This window comes from Dermochelys coriacea, chromosome 1, assembly GCF_009764565.3.
Source record: "Dermochelys coriacea isolate rDerCor1 chromosome 1, rDerCor1.pri.v4, whole genome shotgun sequence".
In the NCBI taxonomy this organism is placed as follows: Eukaryota; Metazoa; Chordata; order Testudines; family Dermochelyidae; genus Dermochelys; species Dermochelys coriacea.
The window spans coordinates 207,008,376-207,025,094 of NC_050068.2; the positions used below are offsets into that span (position 1 = coordinate 207,008,376).

The following is a 16,719-nucleotide window of genomic DNA, read 5'->3' on the forward strand; positions in this document are numbered from 1 at the left end:
AAGCCAAGTGCCTCACCCCAAACTATCTGCCAAGAGTAGAGAGAGTAGTAGTATATGCACAGCCCTTGCTCACCCTTCTGCACTTGAGCCACACTGCAGGGAATGTTAACATGGCCACGTAAGGTAGAAAAGAGCTCCTTGCATTGCTGAATTAGGCCGGTTCACAGTCTGCCCCATATGATGTATGTAACACCGTGTTTGTGTATGTATTTTATTGTACATATATAAACTTAATTATAAAGGAGGAGATTTTCAAAGGCACAAATGGGAGTTAGGCTTCCATTCCCATTGACTTTCAATGGTACTAAGGTACATAAGGTACAAATTTCAAAAGTGTCTGAGTGATTTAGAAGCCCAAGTTCCATTTTTAAAAGTGAGTTCGGCACTTAGGGGCTTAGGCCCCAATGAAAGTCAATGGTACCAAGTCACTCAGGCACTTTTGAAAATGTTACCCATAACAGCCCGTTGTGCTTTGAAAATTTCCCTATGTTAGCAAATAAACTTTGATGGATGTTGTATCATTGTGGGTTGAGTTAAACCTCTTTGTTATGGCTTGGGCATAATCACCACCTTGCATTCAGGATGAATATAAAGTTGTCATGGAATGCTAAGCTATATTATACTGTTCAGCCACTAGATGGTGGTGTGTGTAACATACCTTAAGCTAACATTAGCAAGACCTGGCAGAGCACTAAAGGATCATACAGTGAATGCATCTGGTGTGTATATCTCTGAGAAGTAAGATCTGTAATAAGTCTATATTTGATACAGAATCCTTACCTGCTAGTAGCAGCCCTGCAACCTCCCATCGAGAAGAAGCTGCTGCTCCTGATAGATCAGGATGGTGGCTAACCTATTGGTCTGCAGTTAAAGCCATTGAGAATAACAAAACAGAAAAAGCCAAAGAGAAGCATGGGAGAAGAAAGAAGGTTGTAGACATCTGCGAATCCCTCATCTGTTTACATTTTCACAAGAAGACACTGAAACAAATTGACTCTTACACATCAGCTAGAACGGGGACTCCAGCAACAACAACATGACATTGTATCAGAAGTAAACTAGTGCCAGAGGAGAACGAACAGAAAAAACAAAGCAACAAAAGTTGCAAACAGAAGGAATAAAGCAACAAAGATTGCAGGATTTCATCAACATGCACTCTTCAATGCCCCAAAGAACTTTAGCTTTGACGAAATAAGCATTGACAAGTTTTTAAAGTGCTTGTACACAAATGCCAAAAGTCTAAATAATAAGATGGGTGAACTAGAGTGCCTCGTGTTAAAGGAGGATATTGACATAATAGGCATCATATAAACCTAGTGGAGTGAGAACAATCAATGGGACACAATCATTCCAGGATACAAAATAAATCGGAAGGATAGAACAGGTCATGCGGAGGAAGTGGCACTATATGTGAAAGAAAATGTAGAATCAAATGAAATAAAAATCTTAAATGAATCCACATGTTCCATAGAATCTCTATGGATAGTAATTCCATGCTCTAATAAGAATATAATAGTAGGGATCTATCACTGTCCAGGTCAGGTGGTTGATAATAGTGACGATGAAATGCTAAGGGAGATTAGAGAGGCTATCAAAATAAAAACTCAATATTAGAAGGGGATTTCAATTATTCCCATACTGACTGGGTACTTGTCACCTCAGGATGAAATGCAGAGAAAAAATTTCTTGATACTTTAAAAGACTACTTCTTGGAGCAGCTGGTACAGGAACCCACAAGGGGAGAGGCAACTCTCGATCTAGTCCTGAGTGGAGCGCTGGATCTGGTCCAAGAGGTAACTCTAACAGGACCGCTTGGAAATAGTGACCATAGTATAATAACATTTAACATTCCTGTGGTGTGAAGAACACCTCAACAGCCCAACACTGTGGAATTTAATTTCAGAAAGGGGAATCATGCAAAAATGAGGAGGTTAATTAATCAGAAATTTAAAGGTACAGTGACTAGAGTGAAATCCCTGCAAGCTGCATGAACACTTTTCAAAGACACCATAATAGAGGCTCAACTTAAATGTATATCCCAATTTTAAAAAAAACAGTAAAAGAACTAAAAAAGAGCCACCGTGGATTAACAACTATGTAAAAGAAGCAGTGAGAGATAAAAAGGCATCTTTTAAAAAGTGGAAGTCAAATCCTAGTGAGGTAAATAGAAAGGAGCATAAACACTGCCAAATTAAATGTAAAAATTTAATAAGAAAAGCCAAAAAGGAGTTTGAAGAACAGCTACCCAAAAACTCAAAAGGTAATAAAAAACATTTTGTTAAGTACAACAGAAGCAGGAAGCTTGCTAAACAACCAATGGGCCCCCTGGACAATCGAGATACAAAAGGAGCACTTAAAGACGATAAAATCATTGCAGAGAAACTAAATGAATTCTTTGCTTCAGTCTTCATGGCTGAGGATATTAGGGAGATTCCCAAACCTGAGCCGTCTTTTGTAAGTGAGAAATCTGAGGAATTGTCACAGATTGAAGTGTCGCTAGAGGAGGTTTTGGAATTAATTGAGAAACTTAACAGTAACAAGTCACCGGGACCAGATGGCATTCACCCAAGAGTTCTGAAAGAACTCAAATGTGAAATTGCGGAACTATTAGCTATGGTTTGTAACCTGTCCTTTAAATCAGCTTCTGTACCCAATGACTGGAAGATAGCTAATGTAATGCCAATATTTAAGAAGGGCTCTAGAAGTGATCCTGGCAATTACAGACCGGTAAGTCTAATGTCAGTACCGGGCAAATTAGTTCAAACAATAGTAAAGAATAAACTGGTCAGACACCTAGAAGAACATAAATTGTTGCGCAAAAGTCAACATGGTTTCTGTAAAGGGAGATCATGTCTTACTAATCTATTTGAGTTCTTTGAGGGGGTCAACAAACGTGGACAAGGGGGATCCAGTGGACATAGTGTACTTAGACTTCCAGAAAGCCTTTGACAAGGTCCCTTACCAAAGGCTCTTACATAAATTAAGGTGCCACGGGATAAGAGGGAAGATCCTTTCATGGACTGAGAACTGGTTAAAAGACAGGGAACAAGGGGTAGGAATAAATGGTAAATTTTCAGAATGGAGAGGGGTAACTAGTGGTGTTCCCCAAGGATCAGTCCTAGGACCAATCCTATTCAACTTATTCATAAATGATCTGGAGAAAGGGGTAAACAGAAAGGTGGCAAAATTTGCAGATGCTACTAAACTGCTCAAGATAGTTAAGACCAAAGCAGACTGTGAAGAACTTCAAAAAGATCTCACAAAACTAAGTGAGTGGGCAACAAAATGGCAAATGAAATTTCATGTGGATAAATGTAAAGTAATGCACATTGAAAAAAATAACCCCAACTATACATACAATATGATGGGGGCTAATTTAGCTACAACTAATCAGAAGAAAGATCTTGGAGTCATCGTAGATAGTTCTCTGAAGACGTCCACGCAGTGTGCAGCGGCAGTCAAAAAAGCAATCGGGATGTTAGGAATCATTAAAAAAGGGATAGAGAATAAGATGGAGAATATCTTATTGCCCTTCTATAAATCCATGGTACACCCACATCTTGAATAGTGCCTACAGATGTGGTTCCCTCATCTCAAAAAAGATATACTGGCATTAGAAAAGGTTCAGAAAAGGGCAACTAAAATGATTAGGGGTTTGGAACGGGTCCTATATGAGGAGAGATTAAAGAAGCTAGGACTTTTCAGCTTGGAAAAGAGGAGACTAAGAGGGGATATGATAGAGGTATATAAAATCATGAGTGGTGGGGAGAAAGTGAATAAGGAAAAGTTATTTACTTGTTCCCATAATATAAGTAGTAGGGGCCACCAAGTGAAATTAATGGGTAGCAGGTTTAAAACAAATAAAAGGAAGTTCTTCTTCACTCAGCGCACAGTCAACCTCACAAGGGACTTACAGCACCTTAAACCCCTCCCAGAGATAACATTGCCTGACACAGTTCTGACGGTATTCTGAACTGCATGGGCCAGTTCATAACAGAAACAACTTACTAATACAAAAGCTATACATTCACAGTGGATGGAATCACAATGTAGCAGCTATGATGGCCCTATTGATAAAGGAGGAAGAATTCAGTAAAGGATTTGATGCTACTGGACTTTTGAAAGGAGATCCAGTACAAAACAACTTAAGAGACAAAGCTGAGCCATACAGTGTACAAACTCCCCCAGCAGAGAAACCTCAAAAGAGACTAGCTGCAGATTTATGTGAATTCAGAGGACATCATTATCTGATCATGGTGGACTATTTTTCCAGGTATATAGAAATAATGAACTTGAAAGACATAACGTGCCACAGTGGTATCAAGAAACTGAAGTGCACTTTGGCTCATTTCAATATTCCAGAACAACTCGTGACAGACAATGAACCGCACAATTCACTGCAGCAAAATTTAAGTTGTTCTGAATGAAATATGATTTTGATCATATTACTAGCAGCCCACATGACCCACAAGACAATGGAGAGGCTGAGAGAGCTGTGCAGACAGCCAAAAAAATCCTACAGCAGGAGGATCCATTCCTTGCTTTTCTGAGTTACTGATCAACACAACTGCAGGTACTAGATATCGTCCAACACTACTCTGATGGGAAGACAACTCAGAACTACTGTTCCGACTTTGAAAAGGAATCTATCTCCAAAGTGGCCAGACATGTAAAAAGTAGCCAAATCCAATAAAAAGAATAAAAGAACTGCTGGATCTAGAACTTGATTACCGTGTTCGCATCTAATTGGATGAAGACAAAGGATGGACATTCAGCACTCAAATCATATGTGAATGAGACTGAGAGTGAAGAGTTCAACCGAAAACCATCAACATACACAGTTTGTTCATCTGAAAGGACAATTAACAGAGCAAACTCTTCAGATGGTGGATGCAGAACAAGAAGAAGATTCAGAGATTCCAAACCAACCACAGCCAGTCATTGCAACCAATGCAGCCAGATGACCAAGTTGTTACATGTTCAAGTAGAAAACCAGTATGATTCAGAAACACTTAACAGACTGACATGTACTTAACTTCAAAGGTAGTGTGATAGTGTATATTTTGTAAATGATAGGAATGCAGAACTTAAAGGGGGAGATGTAATGGAATGCTAAATTGTACTACACTAAGTGGCAGTGTGTGTAAAATATCTTATTTAAAGCTAACCTTTGCCATACCTGGCACAGCATTAAAGGATCATACAGTGAACACATTTGGTATGCATCTCTCTGAGAAGTAAGCTATGTAGTCAGTTTATATCTGATGCAGAAGCCTGACTTGTGACGAGTAGTCCTGCAGCCTCTTACATACAAAAATAATATGACAGATTTGGCTGAAATAAGAGCAGTCTCCAAAATCAAAACACAGGTACATGTCTCTGGCCAAAACAAAGATTAATACATGGCTGCCCAAAATGTTGAATGAACTGGGCAGAGGTGGTTACTGGGTATTGTCTGACAGAGAGAGAGAGAGAGAGACATCCTGAACAAGCACAATGTGAAGAAGAGAGAAGCCTAGTGGGAAGGCTTTTGGGTCTGGTGCTGGCTGAAGAGATTTGGGGCTGTAAGCAAAAAAACCTATCTCCTTTTATTTGGTTCCTCCTGCATTTGGAAAAATAGGATTTTGTTCATTCCTTGTAAATAAACAAGATTGCATAAAAGAAAATAGCTGACTGCATAATCAATTTCTCCTTTTAACTTGAACAACTGACAACACCCTAAATTTGGCAAATTGCATGGGTCAAAAGGCGTAAGAGTAAGGTTTGATGGCTATGCCTGTTTACTATTTCTTAAGCACAAAGTGTGTACATTCTCTGTGAAAGTATGATATAATTGCTGGTATAAACATGCAGTTTAGCTTTGTGGGATCCCGAAATACTTAGCATATACTGGTCTTGTGAACCAATGTGCCAGTGCTGTAATGCACCTCTTTTAGGGGATTTATGTAGAAACACAGCAGCCCTTTTGTTTCCGTCGGTGGACCTGATACCACTTTCAGTAACTGGGGGCAAGGTTTGTGTTCTTTTCAGGAACATGTATGTTTATGTGTTGGGGTGAGGGGGTTGTTATCTTTTCAGCTGGTAATAAGCTTAAGCAACTAGAAGTTATTTCTCATAGGTTCTGTAGCATTATAAGTTGAAGCTGTGTCTTAGAAGTGAAAGGCTTTGGGCCTGGGCACTGCTCAACACCCAAGCTTCCACTAAAGCCAATAGAATTTACCAGTGCTCAGCTGGGGTCTGCCTCTTAATCCTAGAACTGGACAAAATTTTTCAGATTATATATTTTTTTTTGCCAAAAAATGCATATTCAGATTGACCAAAATATTTTTCAAATTTGAGTCAAATTTACTGAATTGTTTTGGTCAAAAAAAAATGGGGAGGGGGAATTCCAGAAAAGTCTAAATGTTTTGTTTTGACATTTTCAAAACAAAATGTTTTGATTTTTCAATTTGAAATGGCTCTTTGTTTTGAATTTTGCTTCAATTTTATTTAAAAAAAAAAAATTTTAAAAAACAGAACTTGAAAATGAAACAAACATTTTGTTTAGGATCAAACCACACATTTCATTCAACCCAAAACAATTTTTTGATTCAGACATCAAATTGAAAAATGTGTTATTTGCACAACACTTCTTAGTCCTGCTTGTTAAATACATGCTTTGCTTTCTGTACCTGTGTTTCAGGTTTTCTGGTTACAAAGTTTTAGCTGAAATAATCTTAATACAGTTTAAGGTTTTGTTTGGTGATTCATCACAAACATTTATGTGAGCATCAGGATCTTCAAAGATACAATGTACTCTGCCTTTAGGCACTGGTTAGTTCTCCTGTATTTTCATATCTCAAACCACAGGTATATTGAGAGTGCAGAATTGCTAAGTCACTGAAGCAATTTTCAAAATTCAGCCTTGCTCATGACCCATTTCACTATTTCTCATTTGCTTAGGAATAGGTGTTATCTGGTCCTGCACAGGTGTACAAGGGGAAGAAAGTTTCAGGGAGTCTTTCCTTGCTCCTGTGGTGCCCCTGAGCAAAGACCAGGTACAACTGTGATTCTTGCATCCCTAGTATGCACAGACTATAAGAGTCTAGCTCTAAGGACAGCACTGGACTCCCCAGAAGTCTGAGGTGGACTCCATGGCCTCTTTCCGCCTCATAAAAGGCCAGCAGATCTGTACTGGTACTGGAGGAACAGATGATACAACCTGCAAACAAGTAACAGGCCTGTGTTTCCTAGGATTCACAGAGGCAGTGGCCTAGTTCACCATTTGTCCTGAAACTTGTGTAGTCATTAACACCAGGGCCAAGTGAATGCAAAACGAGCGTAAAACCAAATCCATATCAGAATGCATTGTTTTACACCCACTTAATCAGGTGTAAATGACTACACAGAGTGCAGAGCAATGGTAAATTGAGCGCTCCTCATCCCCAACCTACAATATAGACAGTGGCTTAAAGCTGCAGTCCTACTTTTGGATGCTGCATTAAAAGCACCAGTGTCTTAAAAGAATTTTTCACAAAGCATAAAATACATTTCATACTTGGGGAATCAACAGGCCTGATGCTCTTTGTCTTGCACCAGTGTTAATCTGAAGTAACTCCATTGAAGACAATGCAGTTATACTGGAGTAAAACTAATATGGGTAGAGAATGAGACCCTAAAATTGCACCTCACTCCAAATCTGAGCCTGACGGTGGAGACATTTCAGGAAAATATGATTGCTATGTTTTTCTCCATAATCCACACTGATGTAAAAGATTTTGCAAATAGAATAGAATGTGGTTAGTTGCATTTCATACCTTTTAGATTGTAATGTCTTTGGGACGGGGTCCATGAGCAGCACAATAGTGTCCCAATCCTGACTGGGGCTTCTGGATATTATCAATCTATATAACACCATAAATATAAAACACGAACATATAAAAATGCTGTAAATATTAAATTATTATTTAATAGCTAAGATATTCAAAGCATTTCACAACATAATGAATCAAAAGCAATGATTCTGAATACAGAGTAACCACTGTGTTATCACACAGCCTTGGAGCTGGTCAGGTCACCAGAATTATCTCCTATATTTTCCCCTGAAAGTGCCATGGGATCTCTAATTTCTACCAAGACATTACAAAAGAGACACCAGTTTAATATCTCATAGAGAAGATAGCACCAACAATGCAGCATTCAGCACAGCATCTTCCCAGTTTTCACTGCAACATCAGTGTTAAGTAAGTGCCTAAGTCTACGTGTGTGACTGAAACTCATGACTTTTGCTCTTCTGGTCCAGAAAAGAGAGTGCTAATAGTGACCCATGTACAAATATTCATTACTAGAAATATGAAACAAAGTTTAGTATTACTCTCAATTATTTTGTTAAGTTGAGCCTTCATATCATGTTATACTATGTCATGATTGAAAAACAGTAGCAGCTAAGACACTTTGTAACTAGAGGTGAGGTATAGGTTTGTTTAATGTTAAACAATAATTTTAGATATGTTGTAATATTTTGCAGTAACTCTACAGATGTTGTACAAGTTAAAAACCTCAAAAGTGTTTGAAAAACAGAAGCTAGGGGAAGGAAAACCAACAGCTGAGATTGTAGAAGAAGATCCTTTTGCCATTCAGATGATGTACTGGTGCCCTGAAAGCCGAATATTCTGTGTGGCGGGAGTCTCTGCATATGTTATCGTTTACAGATTCAGCAAACACGAAGTGAATACTGAAATAGTGGTAAGTTGCTAAGAATTTTGCTCACATATGATGTTGATTGAAAAGAATAAGTAATATAAGCCATCATTTTCAAATTTGAGTGCCTTGTGTGAGGCTGCTCAATCCATAGTTATATACCTGAATAAAACTTCTATTAAGCTGCCTAAGAATAAATTTAGGAGCATTCATGTTTAAATGTTGTGGGTGAAATCTGAGGCCCACTGATGACAATTGAAAACTCACATTGATTTTAGTGGAGTCAACCTTTTGCAATAGGAATAAAATATAGTAATAAGGCAAGACTTAGGCTGTTTCCAAGCCATCAGGACGGATCTGTGTGTTAGTTGCTTGCTCCAGAAATACTTGGTATGGTACCATATGTGTTTTTATCATCCAAAGTACATTTTTGGCACCCAAGAACAGACCAAATGTTCTCAGTAAATAATTTTACATTAATATACAAAGTAAGTTATCTGTGCTGCTTTGATACTAAACATTAATTTATTTCATTGCATGATAATATCACTCTCTTTTAACTCAAGAGTTTGAAGGCTTTATTTTAATTTATCTTCATAGTGCTTGTAATACAAAGGAATCTAACATTTTTCAGTCTTTGACAAAGTAAAAGTGTTGTTTTTTTCTGGTTTAATATATTTTAATCAACTAATGCTGACTTTGTTTCTGCAAAAAAGTCGACACTACAGGAAGTGGCAGATGATATCTATCTAAATAGTCAACATTATTGTCTCGAATATTGGGCTAACTGCCCCTCTGACCCTTCCTGGTCCCTTCGAGTGCGTCTCCCTCAGGTTTCAGGCCATAAGCTTTCACCTCTGTGAATCATTCAGACTGGGCTTGGGGCTGCAGTATCCAGATTCTACCCATGATTATCTCAGCAGATCTAACTTAGACTCAGAGCCTGGAGTTCTGTTCCCTCTGATAGCAATGACCAGTGGTTAATACAGTGACTAAACAGCCTTCCTAAACCAACCCATTATTTAGTTAGAACCACAGCATTATAGAGAAAACAAATCTTAAAACAATAATCCAGCCTCTATGTATGCCTGTATCTCCCTAAGTCTTACCATTCCCTGGATCTGGGGAAGGTTCAGCTCCTTCAGACTCCTTCTTCAGAGTGTCCCTCTATTTCAACCTGTTCACTGGACAGCTCCTAACAATTGATTCTCCTTCTTCCCCTGAGAGGGTTTTTTAATGTTCAGGAGTTCCAGGCTCCTATCCTGACAAAACTGCTGTCTGGATCCTGGGAGCGTGCCATTGTCCTGTAATTACCCACCCCCATGTTTGTTGGGAGGTTTGCTTATTTCTAGTTATTGTGTCACTTTCATGTTTGATGTTCCCATAGCCCCCTATTAAGCTAGATCAATACATTCATGCAGGAAAGTCATACCACTCAATACACAATAAAATTATTTCACTGACCACGTCACATACAGTATTCATAACATTCTTATATCTCAGTATTCTTAGATGATTAGGTACACTTTCTGTTTTTCAGCTAAATTGTCACAAGGAATGAATGGCATTTTGCTGAGTGTAATAATCTGTGCACATTCAATACTCCATATCTCAAATTTTGTCTCCTATTTAGAACTGTTTACATGAATAATTCTTTTGTGAAAGGCTGTTTCACCATAGTCTCTTATACAGATGGCACATCCAGTCAGGTCTGCTGAATTTTGGGCACCGCCATCTCCACCAAAGCCTCTCTTCTACCTTCCTCCATCAGTTGTACCTTCCTCTGGCTCAGACACACAGCTCTTCACTCTAGATCAGTAGTTTCTCTGTAGAAAGAATAGGTTTCCAGGTGGTGGTGTAGGCATATCGTAAGGCTCTTGCTTCCATTTTGCCACCTGAGACTATTCCTTCCAGTTCATACTGACCCTCCCCTTATGGGTATACAGAGGATGTCCAGCTGACATGGGATCCAAGATCACTTCTAAGTGGCTCCACAGCAAGCTTCTGAGGAAGAGGGCCTGTGAAATTCTCTACCCTACCAGTAGCATCAGTCCTTCCCTGGTATGGCTTCTTGACCAAACTTTTGAGGAGATCTGCAGGGAACAGTGTGCCTTTCTTTGGAAATACAGAGAAAGGTCATTGAATTAGGTGATGAGAATCTCCAGTAAACCCCCAGCAGGAGATGCTTTTGCAAGATGCCCAAAAACAAATTGGCAAGACATACACCATTCTGCAACCTCTGGATCTTCCACTCAGGATATGAACCAAAGCCAAATGAAGGTATTACAGAATACTGTGGAATTAAGAGCCTTAGGATTAACTCAGTTTCACCTTTTATCCGGAAGTGAAAGATAGCCCCGCCTAACTCAGATTGACAGTTCAGTACCTGTTGCTTATTTAAACAGGAAGAGACAAAAAGCAAGTGTTTCAGCAGAGAAGCTGCACTTCCGATGTAGTGGAAGAGGAGGACATACTCTCTCTTAGGGTATTTTATCTAGCAGGAGGATTTAACAGCCATGCAGACTAGCTTAGTCAAAAGCAACTATTTCCAGGAGATCTGGCTGTTCTCAACCACGTATCTTACTCATCAGTCTCTAAAGGTGGAAGCTGCCAATGGATTTCTTTGCCAGAGCTACAAACAAAAAGATAGCAAGATTCTGCAGCAGATAAGAACTGAATGAAATCTGGAGAGTGGCCATTTTCTCTCATTATTAGAGGAACTGTGGTGTATGCTTTTCCTCCCTTCCCTCTGTTTCCATAGGTCTTTGAACTTAAAGGTTGACCTTGAAAGAGACATATACAAAGGCCTCATCTGCATAGTTCTTCATCTTTTAAGGCGGTGAGATCTAGCCATCCTCCTGCTGCTACCAACATGGTTTTTGTTAGAAGTGTTGCCCCGGACAGCCTGGGGGTGGAGGAGGTTGCTGTAATAGAGGAGAAAGTGTTGGAAGTGTCTGATGAACCAGAAAGATCTCCTCCATCCTCACCTTCCCCAGATGAGTCCAAGGGTTTCTCTTTGCCTCCTGTCCCAAAGCAAAAAGACTGTTCTATCTCTATTCCTCAAAAGATTTAAATACTATTGTCCCTTTTCTTCCTTAGTGGCTTTAGTCAAAGTTTGGGGCCCTGGAGATGTTCCAGTTGGAGGTAGAGATTGGTGATGGAATCTGGTATTTTCTTTGATGCAATCCTGTTTATTTACAAGGAGTGCAGGAGCAGCTAGAAACAAAAGAAAGGTTTCTTAGCTTACAGCCCCAAGCCTCTTTAGCCAACACAGGACCCAAAAATTTTCTCTCTAGCTTTTTCCACTGTGCTCATAGGCTGCTGTTGCCTTTCTTGTTTTTTGTCTCTGTCTCTCTGTTTCTGTTCCCTTTTCTTCTTTCCCTTACAGACATACACATGTGCGCGCGCACACACGCGCACACACACACACACACTTACTTTACCCAAAACTATACTCAGCAAAAGCCACTCCACCTACACAGTCTAAAACTCCAGGTGGATTCACATAACCCTTTTGTTTTGGATGAGAATTTATGATTAACTTCTCCTTACAGTTGTACTAATTTGTAGTGTACGTTCACACCCATCAACCTCATTGAGGGTTTTTTCACTCAGCCCATAACAAAGTTTCACCCAGCTCACAGTACTTTTACTGTCATCCAACTCCGTATTATCTAGTAGTTGCAAAAGCCAATTAAAAATGTCACCAAGCTGAAGCCTATAGGTCTTTATCTGTAGATATGGATAACAAATAAATGAGTCTGTTAGGGTAAGGTATAGTCCTCAGCCACACCGCAGCAGAGAATCACCAACCGTCAAGTAGTGCTGATGAAGTATCACCTCCTTATGTGGTTACTGGGCTGAGGTGACTCTTCCTTTTAGATCAGCTCTTGAATGATGTGAACATGCCCTGCAGTGATCAGCATATGACATCTCTGACAGTACTGCCAAGTCTGTAATGACAGCAGTTATCATGCACTGATCTTCCTGGTTGAAGAATTTGAGTTTACAACAGGATGTTCTGAGCGTGGTGGGGGGGTCTTCCTTTAAGACTCTTGATTTGTTAGGAAAAGATAGATGACATCTTGAAGAAGGGGCGACTCTCAGATTTGATGTCTATACAGCTTCATTTAGGACAAAAGCTGTTCCCTTCAGGTTCCAGAGGTAAAACTCTTCCTGACCTCCAGCAGGCCAGAAGGCTACCCTGAGGCACTAATCTCTCATACTTAGATCCAAGTATTTTGTCTGCCGTCTATCCTGCCTCACTGGCAAGCTTGGCTGCAGCACTGAGTTCCAGACAGCAAGTCTGATAAAATGATTAAAACCCTCCAGGCAGTCTGTGTTGTGGGTTTGTACCCTTCCCCTTTCTCCATATCTTTCAGGATCCTTTTATGAGACACTGGTAAGGGACACAGATGGGGCTATAGAAGAGGTCCCTTGCCAATACAAGAGGTTCTTCATTTATTTCTTGGTACCCAAAAAGGGAGTCTGCATCACCTAATGCATGCAAGGTGATTACACAAATACATCAAGAAGCCGAAATTCCATATGGTGACATTGGCTTATATTAGCTTACTTTCACGTCTTGACACCCTTCTCATTGGAGATATCTTTGATTTTGTGAGGGAGAAGATCTCTGCATTAACTTTGTGTATCCTGGGATCTTTCTGTGACACCACTACCTTTCCCAAATGTCAGGGCTTCAGTGTCCACTCATACTTAGAAAATTAGCTGATCAGAGCTCAGCCACCTTGGGGAGTATCCTTGGATCCAAAGAAATTGTGCTGCTGCTGCTGACCTGCTGTGTGTCCTTTAGCAGGTCACTTCATCTTTTTTGTACCTCTGTTTTCCCCTCTCAGCCTTTTATTGGTCTCATAAGATTAGACCTCAGGGCAGGGACCCTTACTATCTTACTATCTATCTGTACAGCACCTAGTGCAGTGGGACCCCAATCTCAATAGGGGTCTCTGGACACTACTGTAATACAAATAATAGATAATATAATGTGAGACCATCTCCATCAAGGGAACTGAACCATAGACCAACAAAGCTAATGGGGACCCTATTCCAAGCCATATTGAACTGTGTTATCTACCATCTGTCTCTGAGGATAATAATCATCTTAGCTGTAACTTCAGCCAGAGAGTTAGTAGATCAGAACCTGATGGTTCAGCCCCCTTACGCTATGTTCCATAAGGATACATTAGTCCTGCATCCTCACCCCAATTTCCTATCTAAAGAGGATCCTAGTTTCCATCTCAACCAGGTCATAAGCCTACCTGTATTTTTCTTCAGTTCTCATTCACATCCAGAGGACACCAACCTTCACAATATAGAAGTAAAGAGGGCACTTAGTTACTATCTAAATAGGAACAAACTCACCCACAAGCTCCACAGACATTTTGTGGCATGTGGGGATAAGACCAGAAAGCAGACCATCCCAACACAAATAGGTCATAGACTCAGGGACACTAAGGACAAAAGGGACCTTGTGATCATCTAGTCTGATGACCTCCTGCACATTGAGGCCACAAAACCTCACCCACCCACTCCTGTAATAGGCCCATAATCTCTGACTGAGTTACTGAAGTTCTCAAATCACGGTTTAAAGACTTCAAGTTACAGAGTCACCATTTACACTCATTTAAACTTGCAAGTGACCCATGGCCCATGCTGCAGAAGAAGGCAAAAAAACCCAGAGTCTCTGCCAATTTGACTTGTGGGAAAATTCCTTCCTGACCCCAAATATGGTGATCAGTTAGACCCTGAGCATGTGGGCAAGACCCACGAGGCACATACCTGGGAAAGAATTCTCTGTAGTAACTCAGAGCCCTCCCCATCTAGTGTCCCATCTCAGTATTGTTACAGATCAAATCAGATCAATATTTGACTGCTAGAATCTGTCAGATGTCTTTTGGACATTCAGCTAAGTCTAACACATCTTCTATACATGCTTTCACAAGTCTCCATGACTGAAATATGAAAGGCATATTGGAGCTCTATAAACATCTTTATGCAGCATAATTTACATTCTAGATCTGGGTCTTTGACTATAGATCTGATGTCCAATTCAGCAGAGCAGTCCTGCAGTCACTAGTTAGTTAGTATTTCTCAGAACCACCTCCTGGAGGGTCATTGCTGCTTCTTAATTTCTCCAGAATAGGGATCCATTTGGACAGTTCACAAAGGAGAAAAATCAATAACTTCCCTTGGTAACTGTGGTTCTCCACGATAGTTGCCCATATGGATTCACACTTCCTGCCAATATTCCCCTTGCCCATGAAGTCTTGGATTAAAGTTTCCTGAATTAGGGAGAAGAAATGCAAGATGATTATGCCCACATCCTGGGAACCTAAAGTGAGTGGGGAAGGATGGAGCAGTCCACTGGACAATGCTTGCTAGAAGCTTCTGAGCTCATGTGCCAGGAATGTGGTTTTCCAATGAGCAAGAACCTTATGTTATCTCATTGTGATTGCCTGACTCTTGTCTGTGGAGAAGGGAAGATCACCCATCAATGCCATCAGCATGTCAGTTCTGTGCTGTGTGCTAGATTTCCCGCTTCATAGGAAGTGTTGGGGATCTCTATTTATAGGGGCCCCAGGTGCCCTCAGTCTCTTTCATCAGCCAGAAAGCACCTGAGTCACAGTCACTGGTGGAAGCATACAACTGGGTATTTCTCTACCAGCTTGGGGACAGATGCATTGTTTTCAGATGCTGATATTGAGATGTTAATGAGTAACCAACCATCTCTAATAGCAAAAAGCAATGATAACTGTGCTTTTATTGTTAGAAACAGAATTAGTGTTATCTATTTAAAAGCAATGATGTCTAAGTAGCTCATTTTAATAAATTGTAACTTAGATTTTTATTTACTTCAGTCATTAGAGGTGCGACTTCAGTATGACATAGAAGATATCATTACTCCTGAACCAGAAATAATTCCTCCATTTCCTGATGCCTCATTCCAACTTCCTTCCTTAAGGAGCCTTTCAGGTAGTACCAACACTGTGGCATGTGAAGGAATGATGAAGGACAGTATCCCATGTCTTAGGTAAAGTAATGCACTTATTTAAAATGTATTCTACTCATTCAAATAAATCATATTTAACATAATGAATTGGAAAAGGAGGATAAACAATATGTCAATATAATTCACAGATGATACTAAACTGGAATCTGTGGCAAACAGTGAGATAAATAATATAAAGGGGTTTAAAATGGTTAGAAATAGAAATATTTAATATAAAATATTAAATGAGACAAAGACAATTTAATACATCGGGGAAAATAATCTGAAATAAAGATTAGGAAGACATTGAATACCCAATTATGCCAAAGAAGATTTTGTGTTGAGAGAGGCCTATAAATTAGATCTGGACTTTTAAACTGATATGAGACACACACACACACACACAAAGTCCCAAATTTTGAACTGAAAACAAGCAAGCATCTCAGCATGCATCAGCCTTTAGTTTACAGGGGAAAGTATTGTCTTTTGTGTTGACAAAGTGATCTCCATAAAACAGTCATGTCCAAAACTGCCATTATGTGCACTACCATCAGTATGCCAGTATGGGGCTATGATCTTTCTTTGAGGAAAAATGTGTATGTATTTATAGAAAAAAACTATGTATTTATAAAACAATAATAAAAAGCTTAAAGGTAATGATATGAGATAGATGTAGAGTTACTGGTCTAATATAGGGGGGAGCAAACTAGTGGAATGTGGTCTAGATGAAGTTAGTATTAGGTGGATGTACAAGTGGTTGAAAAATCATACAGTTATTGATGATTTGCTGTCAAATTGGGAGGACATATCTAGTGGGGGCCTGCAGGGGTCTGTCCTGGGTCTGGTACTATTCAATATTTTCATTAATGACTTGGATAATGGAGTGGAAAGTATGCTGATAAAATCTTTGGATGACACCAAGCTGAGAGAAGTTGCAAGCACTTTGGAGGACAGGAGTAGAATTCAAAAGGACTTCGACAAATTGCAGAATTAGTCAGAAATCAACAAGATGAAATTCAAAAAAAGTGCAA

At 39.7% G+C, this 16,719-nt stretch overlaps 1 protein-coding gene across 8 annotated transcripts in view; it reads left to right on the top strand.

Annotated features, from left to right (window-relative positions):
* Nucleotides 1-16,719, top strand: part of STXBP5L (syntaxin binding protein 5L) — a 451,068-nt gene that overhangs the window by 334,818 nt on the left and 99,531 nt on the right. For all 8 annotated transcript variants that reach the window (XM_043512693.1, XM_043512690.1, XM_038378599.2 and 5 more), the window contains exons 15-16: nucleotides 8,507-8,724; nucleotides 15,558-15,730. In XM_043512693.1, the coding sequence (XP_043368628.1) occupies nucleotides 8,507-8,724; nucleotides 15,558-15,730 (391 nt within the window). The remainder of the gene's footprint in view (nucleotides 1-8,506; nucleotides 8,725-15,557; nucleotides 15,731-16,719) is intronic.